We start from the raw sequence: 13,404 nt of genomic DNA, 5'->3' as shown, positions 1-13,404 counted from the left end.
TAGTTCAATCAGCACATGTACATAAATATTTATATTATTTGGATATAGCCAGTGTGGAAATTTGTTTTGTTGGACTATACGTGATTTTTCTTTCTTTCTCAATTGCAATGGGAGGAGGCTAGAGAAGGAGTAGCAGAGATGGAGGTAAAAAGAATGCAGAGCTGAAAATAAAATAAAATTGAATTTTAAAAATCAATAAATACTCATTGAAACATTTATCAGCCTATTTCTTCTAAAAACAGATCTTTTACTGTTGAAAATATGGAAATGAGGTATAACTTGTGATAGTTAGACTATTTAATATCATTTGACAAATTAACTTAATTTTACTCAGATCTTAATTGAAGTAGTGCCAATTCTTAATGACTTTTGTGCAGAATATCTGATTTATGAAGTATCTGGTGATTTTTTTTTACTTTCCTAGTCAGTGACTATAACTCCAGGCACCTTCTTCACTACCACAGTGTGATAGAGAAATTAAAATTAATTGTGACATTAATCTAAGCAAAGTAAAATTAGGATTAGTAGGATGTCAAGGAATGGTTTGCATACATGCTCTAATATTTACTAGCTGTGTGACCATAGGCAAATGATCCCACTGCTCTGAATCTCAATTTTCTCATCTGTCAGATGATGATAATATTTGCATGACTTATGTCACAAGATTATTATAAAGAATGTGATTTGTAAACTTCAAAATGTGACATTAAAGTGAGTGATTATTGTAATAGAAAGGCATATATGCTACAAGAAAATTGTGCAATGAATTTAAAAATCTAATATAAATCCTGAATTATGCACTTTAGGAAATTAACTTAATTAATCAGCTAATCTTTCCTGAAACAATATTTCATCATGTCATTCTGGTCAGAAAGCTTCCCCAGTATAGAGGAAGATCAAGTTCATGCTCTTTAGGTGTGGGCTGGGCCTGGGGTCAAGAACACCTAAACTGAAATCCAGTTTTAAACACTATTTGTATGATCCTAAACCTTTCCCAGGCTCAGTTTCCTTATCTGTAAAACAGGGATAATAATGGCACTATCCTCATAAAGTTGTTAAAAGAGTCAAGTGAGATATTATAAATCTTAAAGTACTTTATTACTGTGAGCCTCCTCCTCTTCTCTCCTACTTCCTTTTCCGCTTCCTCTTTCTCTCTTCCTTCTTCCTCCTTTTTCTTCCTCTTCCTCCTCTCTTCTTTCTCCTCTCTTCTTCTACTATTTCTCCTTTATCTCCTCCTTCTCTATCTCCTTTTTTCCTCCTCTCTTCCCCTTCCTCTTTTTCCTTATCTTCTTCCTTTTACTTCTTTTTTCCCTCTCCTTCTCTCTCCTCTTTTTCCTCCTTTCTTCTCATTCCTCCTTTCCCTCCCTTCCTTTTCTTCTTTTTTCTCCTTGTCCTTCTATACCTCTTATTTTTCTTCTTTTTTCTTCTCCTCTTCCTCCTCCTCTTCTACTTCCTTTTCTTCATCTTTTTTCTCTTTTTCTTTTCTCTTCTTTCTTCCCTCATTTTCTCCTTTTTTCTTCCTTTTTCCTTCTCTTCCTCTACCTTTCCTTTTCCTTTTCTACTTATTTTTATTCTCTTCCTTTATCTTCTGTTTTCTTCCCTTTCTTCATCCTCCTCCATTTCTCTCTATTCCATGACATCCAAAGACCTAGTTGTAGTTACTACCTATTTACCATCCTCTCAGTGTCTTGAGTTAGTTCCCATTTCCAAATCTTTGCTTAATTATTCTTACTGCCTGAAATTCCCTCTTCTGTTCTGCTTCTTTTCATCTTATCCCCTTCATGGCTTTGCTCAAATTATACTTTCATCATGAAACTTTTCCTCTTTTTCTTCATCATCATCACCAATGATATTAAATTACACTTTAAAGCTTTCAAACTGCTTTACATGCTTTTAAAAAAATCTCATTTTATCCTAACAACATCTATGATGCAGGTGTTGCAAAATATTATTGCACCCATTTTATATAGGAGGAGCCTGAATCTGAGAAAAGAAAATGTCTTACCTATATTCACAAAGCTACTAAGTTTTCAAAATGAAATTCAAACACAAATCTCTCCTGGCTTCATGTCTCACACTTTTCCCATTAGATGCTAAAGTTGAAAGGTGTTTTATTGGTCATCTCCTTCATCTGAATTCTTAATACTTTTCACACTATTCATTTATAATTTAGTGTGCGCTGCCATGCAACAGTTAAGATAGTATCATCTTTTATTGTTACTTGGCTTTTTTGTGGTTAAGTATTGTCTTCTCAACAAGATTTTGAACTCCTTAAGGGGTAAGGACTAGATTACCCTTCTTTACATCTAATAGAGTATCTTGAATATCATACACCTAAGAGGCACACAGTGCCTATTTGCTGAAAAAAGAAATAAATGACTCAAATGACAGCTGTGTAATTGGCATCTGCGCCATAGGAAAAAAGCATAAAAGTGAAAAATTCTTTTATATTTGTTTTAATGCATTTTGTAGGTATCTTCTTGGAAAGTGAAAAGAAAGTCTCCTGAAGGGGTTGGTAAGGATTCTAAAGGTATAATTGAAGATGAAGATAACAGTGGCCCAGATTTAATTATAGTAAGTGAAATGTTAAAACTATTTTATTTTAGTTTCAGGATAACATAAAATCCTAGAGTTAGAAAGTTTCTTAGAAGTTAGCAAAAGCCATGGAACTTTTTATCTAAAAGGGATCTTATCAGCCATTCATATAGGGAATGAGGATCCTATTGCAATACGGAAATATCTAGGTGGTACAATTTACCAAGCTCCATGGCTGAAGTCAGGAAGTTTCTTCTTTCTGAGTTCAAATCCCGCCCCAGACATTTCCCTGGCTGTGTGACTTTGGGCAAATAACTTCACTCTATTTGTCTCAGTTATCTATAAAATGAGCTGGATAAGATCTGTAAAGAATACATTTCAGTATATTTGTCAAGAATACCTCAAATGTGCTCACAGAGAGTTGGTGATATAACTGAACCATAACTGCAAACACCCTACAAGAGACCATTTTACTCTGCTTGAATATTTTCCATGAGAGGGAACCCATTATCTCCTAAGGCAATCTATGGTATTATCCATTTTTTTTATATCTAAGGAAAGTGGATTCACCAATTCAGTGGAAGAGATACAACTATGAAGTCGGGATCCAGTTGTCCTTATTCAATCCAGTTATTCCATTATAGAGCTTAAGATGACAGTGATAAAAGGGGCATGTAACTTGAAACAGAGTACTGAATAATGGGTTCCCAGTGTACTTGGGTAATCTTAATCTATTTCTATTAATACCTATCCATTCTTTTGGTTGCTGAATTAAACCCTGCTTCCAAATGAGTACCATGAAAATAACATTTCGTTGAAAATCTTGGTAAGTTGTGATGAATGTTTCTTTAAATAATTACATGATTCAATGTACAATCTTAAAGATAATGAATGCTGACTTCATAAGAAAATATTAGAGAAAAGGGATTTTAGCCTTTTATAAATTGCAGAATCCATATGCTTTTTATTGTCTTACAATTTGAGACTAATGCGTGTATCCCAGAAAGAAATAATTGTCATAAGACTCATGATTTGGAGTCATATTTTAGGGATTAGAGACCTGGAGAAAATTCTGTCATAAAGGCAGACATATGAGAAAATTATTTGTAATTTGGAGAAAGAGAAAAGAAGAAATTCATCCATTAAAACATCTTCACACTAAAAAAAAAGAAAATCAAGCTGAACCATGTAGAAGCCTAGAAACACCCATATTTGAAAGGAACTCCATTTATTCTAGTGTCAAAAGAAAGAGGATGCATATAGTGTTTGAACCTGTGACTTCATTGGTATAGGAAGTTCTCATGAGAAAACTCCCTCAGCCCATATAGAATTGCATCTTCTATTTAGAGAATTATTAGAGCTCTGAGAATTTGATTAAGTACACCTAAAATATTTGGTGTATGTCAGAAAATATATCCCAGAGGTGGAGATTTGATCTTTCTAGCTCCCAGACAAACTTTCTCTCCATTGTATCACTCTTTCTGTCAAAAGGGATACAAGGCATAAAGTTACAAACAGCGCCTCTAGACTATTTCTCCTCTTTGATATCTTTTTAGAGCAGAGAACTTATTTTTAACTATCCCCTGCCATTTAGAGGATTCCAAATATTTCTTTGATTTTTAAGATAAATGTAGCTTTGACACCTCTCTTAGCCTTGTACACTCAGTGGATCTCAGATGCTGGATTCATTCACCCAGCTTATTGTATTAAAATTGCTTCTATTTTTAAGTACTTGCCATTTTTTTCATTATAATGCAGTTTATATATGTCTCTGCAATCCTACCATTCAGTCTATTTTTTAGTTTAATGGTGTCTAATTAATTTGGAAAGACACTGTGTATCTAAAGTCACACTTTGACTCTTGGCTTTCACTGCAAGAAATTCCAGCCAGAAATAATTGCTATTTTATCATTTTTAATTTTTTGTAACTTAACATTATTTACCTCTTATATTTCCTCTTACCCACTATACCTCTTATTGAAAAGTCTTGCAACATTTTATGAAAGTTAAATTTTTAAAAAATTCTGAATAAGCACTATATGAAGAAAAATAATTATGACATGGATTTCTTTTCATATTTGCATGAATACTTAAAATTATATCAGCCACCTGGTCAGTTTTTTCTTAAAAAATAATAGGGCTATACATAAAAAGAATGAAACAGTCCTTACAAGCAGCTAAGAGTCAAATGACAAAGACAAGTACATACATACATAGAGTGTTTTATAAGTATGCCAATTTTATACAAATTGGACCAAAAAGAAATGCTTATTTCTTTTCTTCTTGATTGAACAATCTACCTGTGCTTCTTGGCTCTGACTTTGTATTGAAGTGAATTTTTTCCCAATTATTTTCTGATGCTTCCTTCATTCTTACTCTTATCATTCATGCCTCAAGGACTGAGGTCCATATTCTAGCTTTAAGCTTCCATTTGCTTCTAGCAATCACTGATGCTAGGTTTTTTTTTTTCCTCTTATTAGCCAACTCCTCTTTCTCCCAGATCCTGTTTGATGAAGCTGAATTTTTGGTGTTATTTTGTGTGTGGTTTTTTTTGTCTCACACAAGCCATCATTTTCAAAGCTTCATCACAAATGGTACCCAAGTGCTCCAACTATGGTTTTTGGCCTCATGTAAGCTTCCTCCTAGGAACTCAGCTTCCATTTCAGATGCATCGAAGAGATTAAAGAATTGTCAGGGAAACAAAGTTTTTAAAAGGATTTTTTAATCCCTTTCAATGTAGTCTGATCCACTATGCCCTCATTACTCCATTTGGCACCAAGTCTGTGGCTATCTTTCCTTATCCACAACTTGACCATGCATGACTTCTTTTTCCTCAGAATGTCTTTTCATCATTTTTCTTACTCCTATTGGCCAGATTCCCATTTTGCACGTCAACACTTGTTCTTGAATTATACATATGAACAAAGTGACCACTTAACCTGACTGCTTTTTTTCTAACTTTCTGGTAATAATTCCCATTTGTATGTCAGTCAATCAAGAAGCATCTATTAAGCTCCTACTAGGATCCAGGCATCGTGTTAGATTCTGGGGAGCCTAAATGTAGAATAAAATGATCTTTATATGCAAGAAACTAACATTCAAATGGAAAAGACAAGTCATACATATACAGTGTACTACAAAACTTTGTACAGATTAAATGCAAAATAATAAGTGCAAACTAACTAATTACAAGATAATTTGAGATGGAGAGAACTACCAGCTAGAGAGCTATTCGGAAAAGTTCTCATATAAAAAGATAAAACCTAGCTGGTCTTCTTTTTTTAAATAATAGCTTTTTGTTTTCAAAATACATGTAAAGATAGTTTTCAGCATTCACCCTTACAAAACCTTGCGCTCCAAGTTTTTCTCCTTTCCTTCTCTTACCCCCTCTCCTAGACAGCAAGTAATCCAATATATGTTAAACATATTCAGTTCTTCTATACATATTTTGACACTTATTCTGTACAAGAAAAATCAGATCAAAAAGGAAAAAAAATGAAAAAGAAAACAAAAAGCAATCAAAACAACAACAACTAAGTGAAAATATTATGTTGTGATCCACACTCAGTCCTCACAGTCCTCTCTGGGTACAAATCTGAAAACTTTGGTTCTGTTTCCTTCTGATTTTAGTCACCTGAATCTGAAGCAGTAATTCTAACTGTCCATATTCCATTTGGCTCAGATTTATTACTCCAACTGTATCTATCATTACAAGTGTTTGTAGATCTCTTCTTTCCCTTGGACAGTTGTTGACTACCTTGCATTCTGAACTCTTCTTCCTTTGAATATTCTTGCAAGTTACCTGAAATAATATTTCTACTTATCTCTGCTAGTTGAGAGCCATTTCTTCTTCTAAGGTCCAATTCAGAGGCATTTAAGTGCTTACCAGGTGTCAGGCATTAAATTAAGTACTAAATAAAAGACCAAGTAAGCTCAAGAACTTACATTCTGTTAGGGGAAGATTATAGATAAAAGGGAGCTAGAAGTGGGGATAGTATACACAAGATAGAGTAGTTTAGAAATGGCAAAGAAATAACATGACAGTCTGGTTTGAGACAAAAAGGGGGGAACCCTACCCTCAAGGATATCATGGTCTAATGGGAAAGACAACATATAAACAACTATGTACAGATATAGATAGATAGGTAAACAATTATGTACAAAGATAGATGGATGATTAAACAGCTATGAACAGATATAGATAGTAAACACCTATGTACAGATATAGATAGTAAACACCTATGTACAATTTAGATAAATAGATGGATGGATAATTAATCAACTGTGTACAGATATAGATAGATAAGTAAACAACTATGTATAAATATAGAGAGATAGAGAAATGGATAAGTAAACAACTATGTACAGATATAGATAGATAAGTAAACTATGTACAAATATAGATAAATAAATAGATGGACGGGCAGGCAAGCATAGATAGAAATATAAATACACACACACACACATATACACACACACACACACACACACACGCAGAGAGAGAGAGAACATACATTCATACACACACACCCCTAGGCTGTGAGCATAGGTAACTGAAAAGGTGATGGTTCTTTCAGCAAAAATAAGAAAGTTAGAAAGGAGGATACTGTGGGAAAGATGTTGAGTTCAGTATATAACATGTTGAATTTAAGATGTCTACAAGACTTCCTGTGCCTAGTAGGTAGTTAAAATATGAATCTGGAACTATTAAAAGAGAGGTTAGAGCTATAAAATAATTCTGAAAATTGTCTGCACAAAGATAATAACTGAATATACATAGGAAATAGCCCAACAAAACATCATAAAGGTAAAAAAGAAGAAGACATGGGGACACTGATGCTTACATATGTAACCTGGATGCAGCAAAGGGAATTTAGCAGTGGCCAGAGAGGTGGGAAAGAGCTAAGAGAAAGTCCCATTATGAAGAGGAGAGAAGAGAGGGTTTGGAGAAAGGGAAAAGATTATTCAATACTGTCAGCAGGTGGAGAAAATTCAGGAAGGATGAGGGTTGATAAAAGAGCATTGAATTTAGCAGTTAAGAGATCATTGATAACTATGGAAAGAGCAATTTTAGTAGAATGATAAGGTCAGAAGTCAGGTGACAAGACAGTTAAGAGAGTGAAAAGAAAAAAATGGAAGCATTATTTGTAATTAACCTTCCCTAAGGGACTTGTTCTTGTAAAAATAAATATTCTCTTACAAATCTTAGAAGATTTTGGATCTTTCTTTCACCCAGCAATATTTTAAGCTATATTATTTGTATAAATTTTATTTTGTTTTGTTTGTAGCTGACTCTCCATGACCCCATTGGTGTTTTTTTGTTTGTTTTTTTTGGCAGAGATATTGATTTGCCATTTCCTTCTCAGATTATTTTACATATGAGTAAAATTGAGACAAGCAGGGTTAAATGTCTTGCCCATTATCACATAGCTACTAAATGTCTGAGACCAGATTTGAACTTAGGAAGAGGAATCTTCCTAACTCCAGGCCTGGCACTGTATCTCTATGAATGTAGTTGTTAGGTCTCTCCTAGTAAATGGTGACCTATTTGAGGGCAGAAACTATTACTTTTTTTGTCTTTGTATACCAAAGCCTAGCACATAATACGGGTTTAACATGTATGTTTAACTTGTGTTAGTCCTGAGGAAATATGACATGGTATAAAACAGAGAGCTAGCCCCAAAACTAGGAGGACTTAAGCTCAAGGCCCATTTATAGCATACTAGCTGTATGATCCTGGGCTTATCATTTGATTTCTCAGTGCCCTAGGCAATATACTGACTATAAACTGCAAAAAAAAAAAATAACAATGATTTACTTTAGTAAAAAGAGTTTCCATTTCTGGGTTTTCCTAATACCAAAAAAAAAAAAAAAAAAAAAATCACTGCTCAGTCCTTTCTCTGACTTAATTGAATGAATACTGAGGACCTAATAAGTGTCATGATCAATATTAATGATGAATTGGGGAAAGGACTCTGTCCTCAAGGGAAAGGAGGAAAAGAATATTCATTTATTAAGTATTTACTGTACTAGGCACTGTGCCACATGCTTTAGAAATATTAAGTCATTTGCTTTTCACCCAATCCTGTGAAGTAGGGGTTATTGTTATCCCCATTTAAAATTAAAGAAACTGAGGCAGAAATATGTTTAGTGGCTTTCTTAGGATCTCAAAGCCAGTTAAGTATCTGAGTTCAGATTTTAACTCAGATCATCCTGATTCCAGACCTACCACTCTCTACACTGAGCCACCATCTGCCCTTAAGAAGTTTGAAGCTTCCTTTTAAGTCTATAGCATTTCTAAGCTCACTTTTAAATTTTTATCACCACCATTTGGAATGCAACACTATACTTAGAGACAGGAAGCAGATACATGATCCTTTGTTTTCACTTCTCAAAAATAAGTTAGACTCAATAGCTTCTAAGGTCCCTTCTGGCTCTAAATGTTTAATCCACTGACCATAAGCCTTATGCTTTCTTCCTTTCACAATGCTTTAGTAAGCATTCTTGCTACTGACAGGTAAAGGCCATTATATTTCTGTTTTACAACTTCTGCTCCTATCAGAGCTGTGCCTAATAGTGCTCCTGTAATTAAGGGTCTGTCACCCTTTGGATTACAAACCCCCTGTTTATTGGCATTTAATAATGTGGCTGTTAAACCTTGCCTTAGCTAACAATTTAGTTTTTGAGCACTATCTTTTCTAAAATCAGAGATGGGTTGGGTGCAATGAGTACCCCCAAAAGATGATGCAACCTGGTTACTTACCACACCACACCTCATGGGAACCATGAAAAGGAAACTACAGAATTTGATTAAGAAAAATCCTTTCAAGCATTGAGAGATATGCCAGAGAAGGAGCAGAGAACAGCCATTAGCCTAGGGTTATTTAGGGAGAGAAAACTGTCCAGAAATCTGGCTGTCCCTAAAAATTTGGTAGTCAAACAGCAACAGATGGTGGTGAAAGTGAATGATTAACTTGAAGAAAAGAACTTCACAGCTCAGGAAGACTAAGGGGATGAAATCACCAGCCCGACAATAAATTAGAAAAGTTGGCAAGAATGGTTGCCTCATATGTCACGCACAAGAAGATCCAAGTCAGAGTGATAAATGTACTATTTTTCATTGCACATGCATTCATTCATCTTGGTGGAAGGGATTTTTAAAATTGGAATTTTCAACATCTTTCTGATGGAGCAGCCCTTGCCATCTCCCCTAGCTAACTGATATTTCTTTGGTGTGTGTGTGTATATATAAAAAACCCTGTGAGTTACTGAACTTATTGGGTGGTAGATCAGATTGCTCTGGCACTGAATGAATTCCTACAATATGTCCATTGATGTTCTCAAGACAGGGCTCTTGACTTATAAACAAGTGATAATCCAATGTTTATGTTTTTGTTTTTAATTGATTTGGATTTAGACCTCTGTTTTATGGTACCTTTATTTGTTCAGGGCAGATGGACACAAACTCAACCTTTAGGGATGACCATATCATTCCTTTGTTCAAGAAGTTTGCCTCTAGGATAAAATTATAAACACTTCTGTTTGGCATTTAAAATGCTTTTTGCTCTGGATTTCATCTTTCAATCTTTATCTCACATTGCTCCCTCTCACATACTACATTCTAGCCAATTTGTGGTATGCTTGCTGGTCCTCATGCACATCATTTCTTCAATTTCTGTGCTTTTGAACAAACTTTCTCCTATGCTATGGCTGTTTTACTCCTCACTTCCACCTTTTGAAATATGTTGGGGCAGCTAGATGGTACATTGGATAGAGCACCAGCCCTGAAGTCAGGAAGACTTGAGTTCAAATGTGGCCTCAGACACTCAACACTTTGTAGCTTTGTGATCCTGGGCAAGTCACATAACCTCAATTGCCTCAGCAAAAAAAAATAGATGAATGAAATATGTGTTATATCTTACTATAAGAATGTAAGCCTTTTGAAGGCCCAGACTATGGGAATTTGTAGTTGTATTTACAGTGCTTAGCATAGTGGTGAATACTTGGTAAATGCTTTTTTTTTTTCATTCATTCATTCATTTTTTTTTGCAATTCCCAATTTCATTCAGATGCCACTTTGTGATGTTCCTCTTAATTTTATAACCCTTGCCCATAATTGCTTTTTACTTTATTTTTTCTGTATCCCCAACTACTCCTCTCCTTGAGGGAAGAAAGTATTTTTTTGTTTTTGTTTTTTCCCTAGTGCCTATTTATTCCAATACCTGGCATCTAGCAGATGTGTTATAAATGCTTGTTGAAGTGAATTGAATTGATTTTATTTTCCTTGCCTGCAGAAATTTTTACACACACATTTTTCAAAAGCCTCATGACAAGACTTCCAAAAAATGGGCAAATTACTACAGACAGATGCATTTGGGGGCTTGCTACCAAACTCACAAGGTTGCTATGAAGGAAATATTTTGTAAACTTTAAGGCATGATAAAAGTAAACCTAACAACCCATAGCACCATCTTGAAGCCATTTTTTTTTCATTAGCTCTTTTGTGAATTCATTGGACTCAGCCAATGCTATGGGAATGATGAAGGTCATAAGAATAATATTGCTAAAAATTATAGCTTCTTCATGATCTCCATTGGGCCACTGATGATATTGTCAGTAATTATTCAAAGACAGAAGGAAGTCTGAAGAGTTTGGATATGGACCAGAAAGTAGGATTTGAGGTCTTGATGGAGTTTATGCAGAAGTCAGTTAAAGATGATAGAGATGAAAGCAGTTTGCTTTCTGCAATAGAACTAAGGTTGTATGTACATAATATGACAAATACACTATCAAGGCTCTAACATTCTAGTCAGTATTAGTCATAATTTTTCAAAAGTTTCACATGATGATCGTAAAACATGTTTTTAAGTTTGAGCATTAAATGAATGCCAGAAAACAAACCAAAAAACCCAAAATGTATTTTATGATCTCTATCTCCCTTTACTTCTTTTCTTTCTCTTTTTCTTTCTCTCTGTTTCTTCTCCCTTCTACTCTTAATTTTATCCCCTTTATTGTCTTTTTCCATCTCAATATACATTGGCCAGAATCCCAAAAACAAAGAGGCTTTGATTTTCAACAAAATAATTGTACTCTTAATTCCTCAAGTATTAACTATAATATGTACTTGACTTGGGGTGGCTAATAAGATTCAACATATGGAAAGAGCTAAATTGATATTTCTGAAACATAATTTCAGGTTTTTAAAATTGCTTTGATTTTAAAAGCAGGCAATTTCACACTTAGTTTCCCCCACTGATGGGCATCACTGTGCTGGAGGCTACTTCTAGACTCACCCCATCAGCACCTGGATTTCCCAGTAGGCAATGATTATTTATTTCATGATTAGTCAGTAAACATTTATGAAGTACCTACTGTGTTCCAGGCACTGTGCTAAGTGCTTAGAATATGAAGGCCAAAAAAAAAAAAACCCTGCTAAAACAATCACCACTCTCTATAGACTAAAGGGGGAGAAATAGGCCCAGTGCTACAATGTTAGCCAGAATTGAACTAAGTACTCTTGTAGCACATCTGGCAGCTTTCACTGGTTATGTCAGCAAGCTATTGATTGGTATTGGTCAAAGATCAAGAGATGGAAGGAACTTTTGATTTTAATAATTTACTCTGACCCCATCATCTTACACATGAGGAAGCTAAGTCTTAGATTAAATTATTTATTGGAGCATGGCAAAATAAATTATTTGACTTGTAGTCCAGAAGACCCAGGTCTTATTCCTAGATCTAATATTTATTAGCTCTGTGACAGATCAAATCATTCATAATCTCTGGACCTCAGTTCTATTGTAAATGTGAGGGGTTGGATAGAATGGCTTTAAATCTAGGATCTGGTTCGAAATCAATTACCCTGTGACTGGGGTCCCAAAGTAGTAAGAGGCAGAGTGAAAATTTGAATCCAGGTCCTCTCATTCTAATTCTCTCCACTATGCTGGATATCTTTGAGTCAGCTCCACCACCAGTCTTTTGTCAGGGATTGCATTCATCTTTGTAAATGCAGCATCTAATCCACTGACTTCACATGGGAGACACTTAATGGATTGTTTAGAAAATGAAAAAAAGACATAGCCAGCTATTGAAACTAGAGAATGTATAAAATTGAGTATCATTGTGTAGATTATAAGTAATCAGTCCACAAATGTTTATTGAATGCCCACAGTACCAGGTACCCATCACTGTGCTTCTCAACCTATTCCACTTGTTTACATTATCTTATACATGCACTGGATGCCTTCTAGATCGATTGACATTGCATGAATATCATTGAAATATTAAGACTGCCTATCTGTTACCTCTCACTCTCACGATGGAACTAGCTTATCTTTTCTTCCATACATCTTTCTGATGTATCTTCTTTATACCACTTCTTCTCTGCAAATTCTCATTAATAACATGTTGCAATCTCTCTCTATTTACTACACACTTTTCTATTATCCTTTGACTTACAGCTTCAATTCTTTAAAGATTGGTATTCCATGATTGATATCTATAAGCATTATTGGATGATTATTAATATTTTTAAAATGTGTACCTTTGTTTCTGAGAGAAACTTAGATGTGTCATTAAAAACACTGTATGATTTCCCAAATGCAGGCTAACCCAGAAATTTCAGACTTTGGCCCCATGGGCCACATTGTAGTCAGCAACATACTCAAATATGGCCCAAAGCAGATTAAAATGTAATTGAGATATATTAAAAATACAATAAAACATAGATTATGTGGTTTTCTGAGTCAATGTGAGGCCCATAGGGATTTCTATGAATGAATGGTTTAATGGACTCCATTTCTACTCCATTTGACATATGAAGTAATCTAGTCCTTTTCAGTTCTGGTACCAGCTCATTGTTCCTTCACA

At 34.7% G+C, this 13,404-nt stretch overlaps 1 protein-coding gene across 1 annotated transcript in view; it reads left to right on the top strand.

The window, feature by feature from the left end:
• MORC1 (MORC family CW-type zinc finger 1) overlaps positions 1–13,404 on the top strand; it is a 72,060-nt gene that overhangs the window by 22,001 nt on the left and 36,655 nt on the right. Inside the window, exon 5 of the mRNA XM_074301135.1 lies at positions 2,473–2,574. Coding sequence (XP_074157236.1) covers positions 2,473–2,574 — 102 coding nt within the window. The remainder of the gene's footprint in view (positions 1–2,472; positions 2,575–13,404) is intronic.

The sequence above is a fragment of the Sminthopsis crassicaudata genome, chromosome 3, assembly GCF_048593235.1.
Source record: "Sminthopsis crassicaudata isolate SCR6 chromosome 3, ASM4859323v1, whole genome shotgun sequence".
Lineage (NCBI taxonomy): Eukaryota > Metazoa > Chordata > Mammalia > Dasyuromorphia > Dasyuridae > Sminthopsis > Sminthopsis crassicaudata.
Note: the sequence above shows the minus strand (reverse complement) of the source record. Positions and strands in the feature narration are given on the sequence as shown.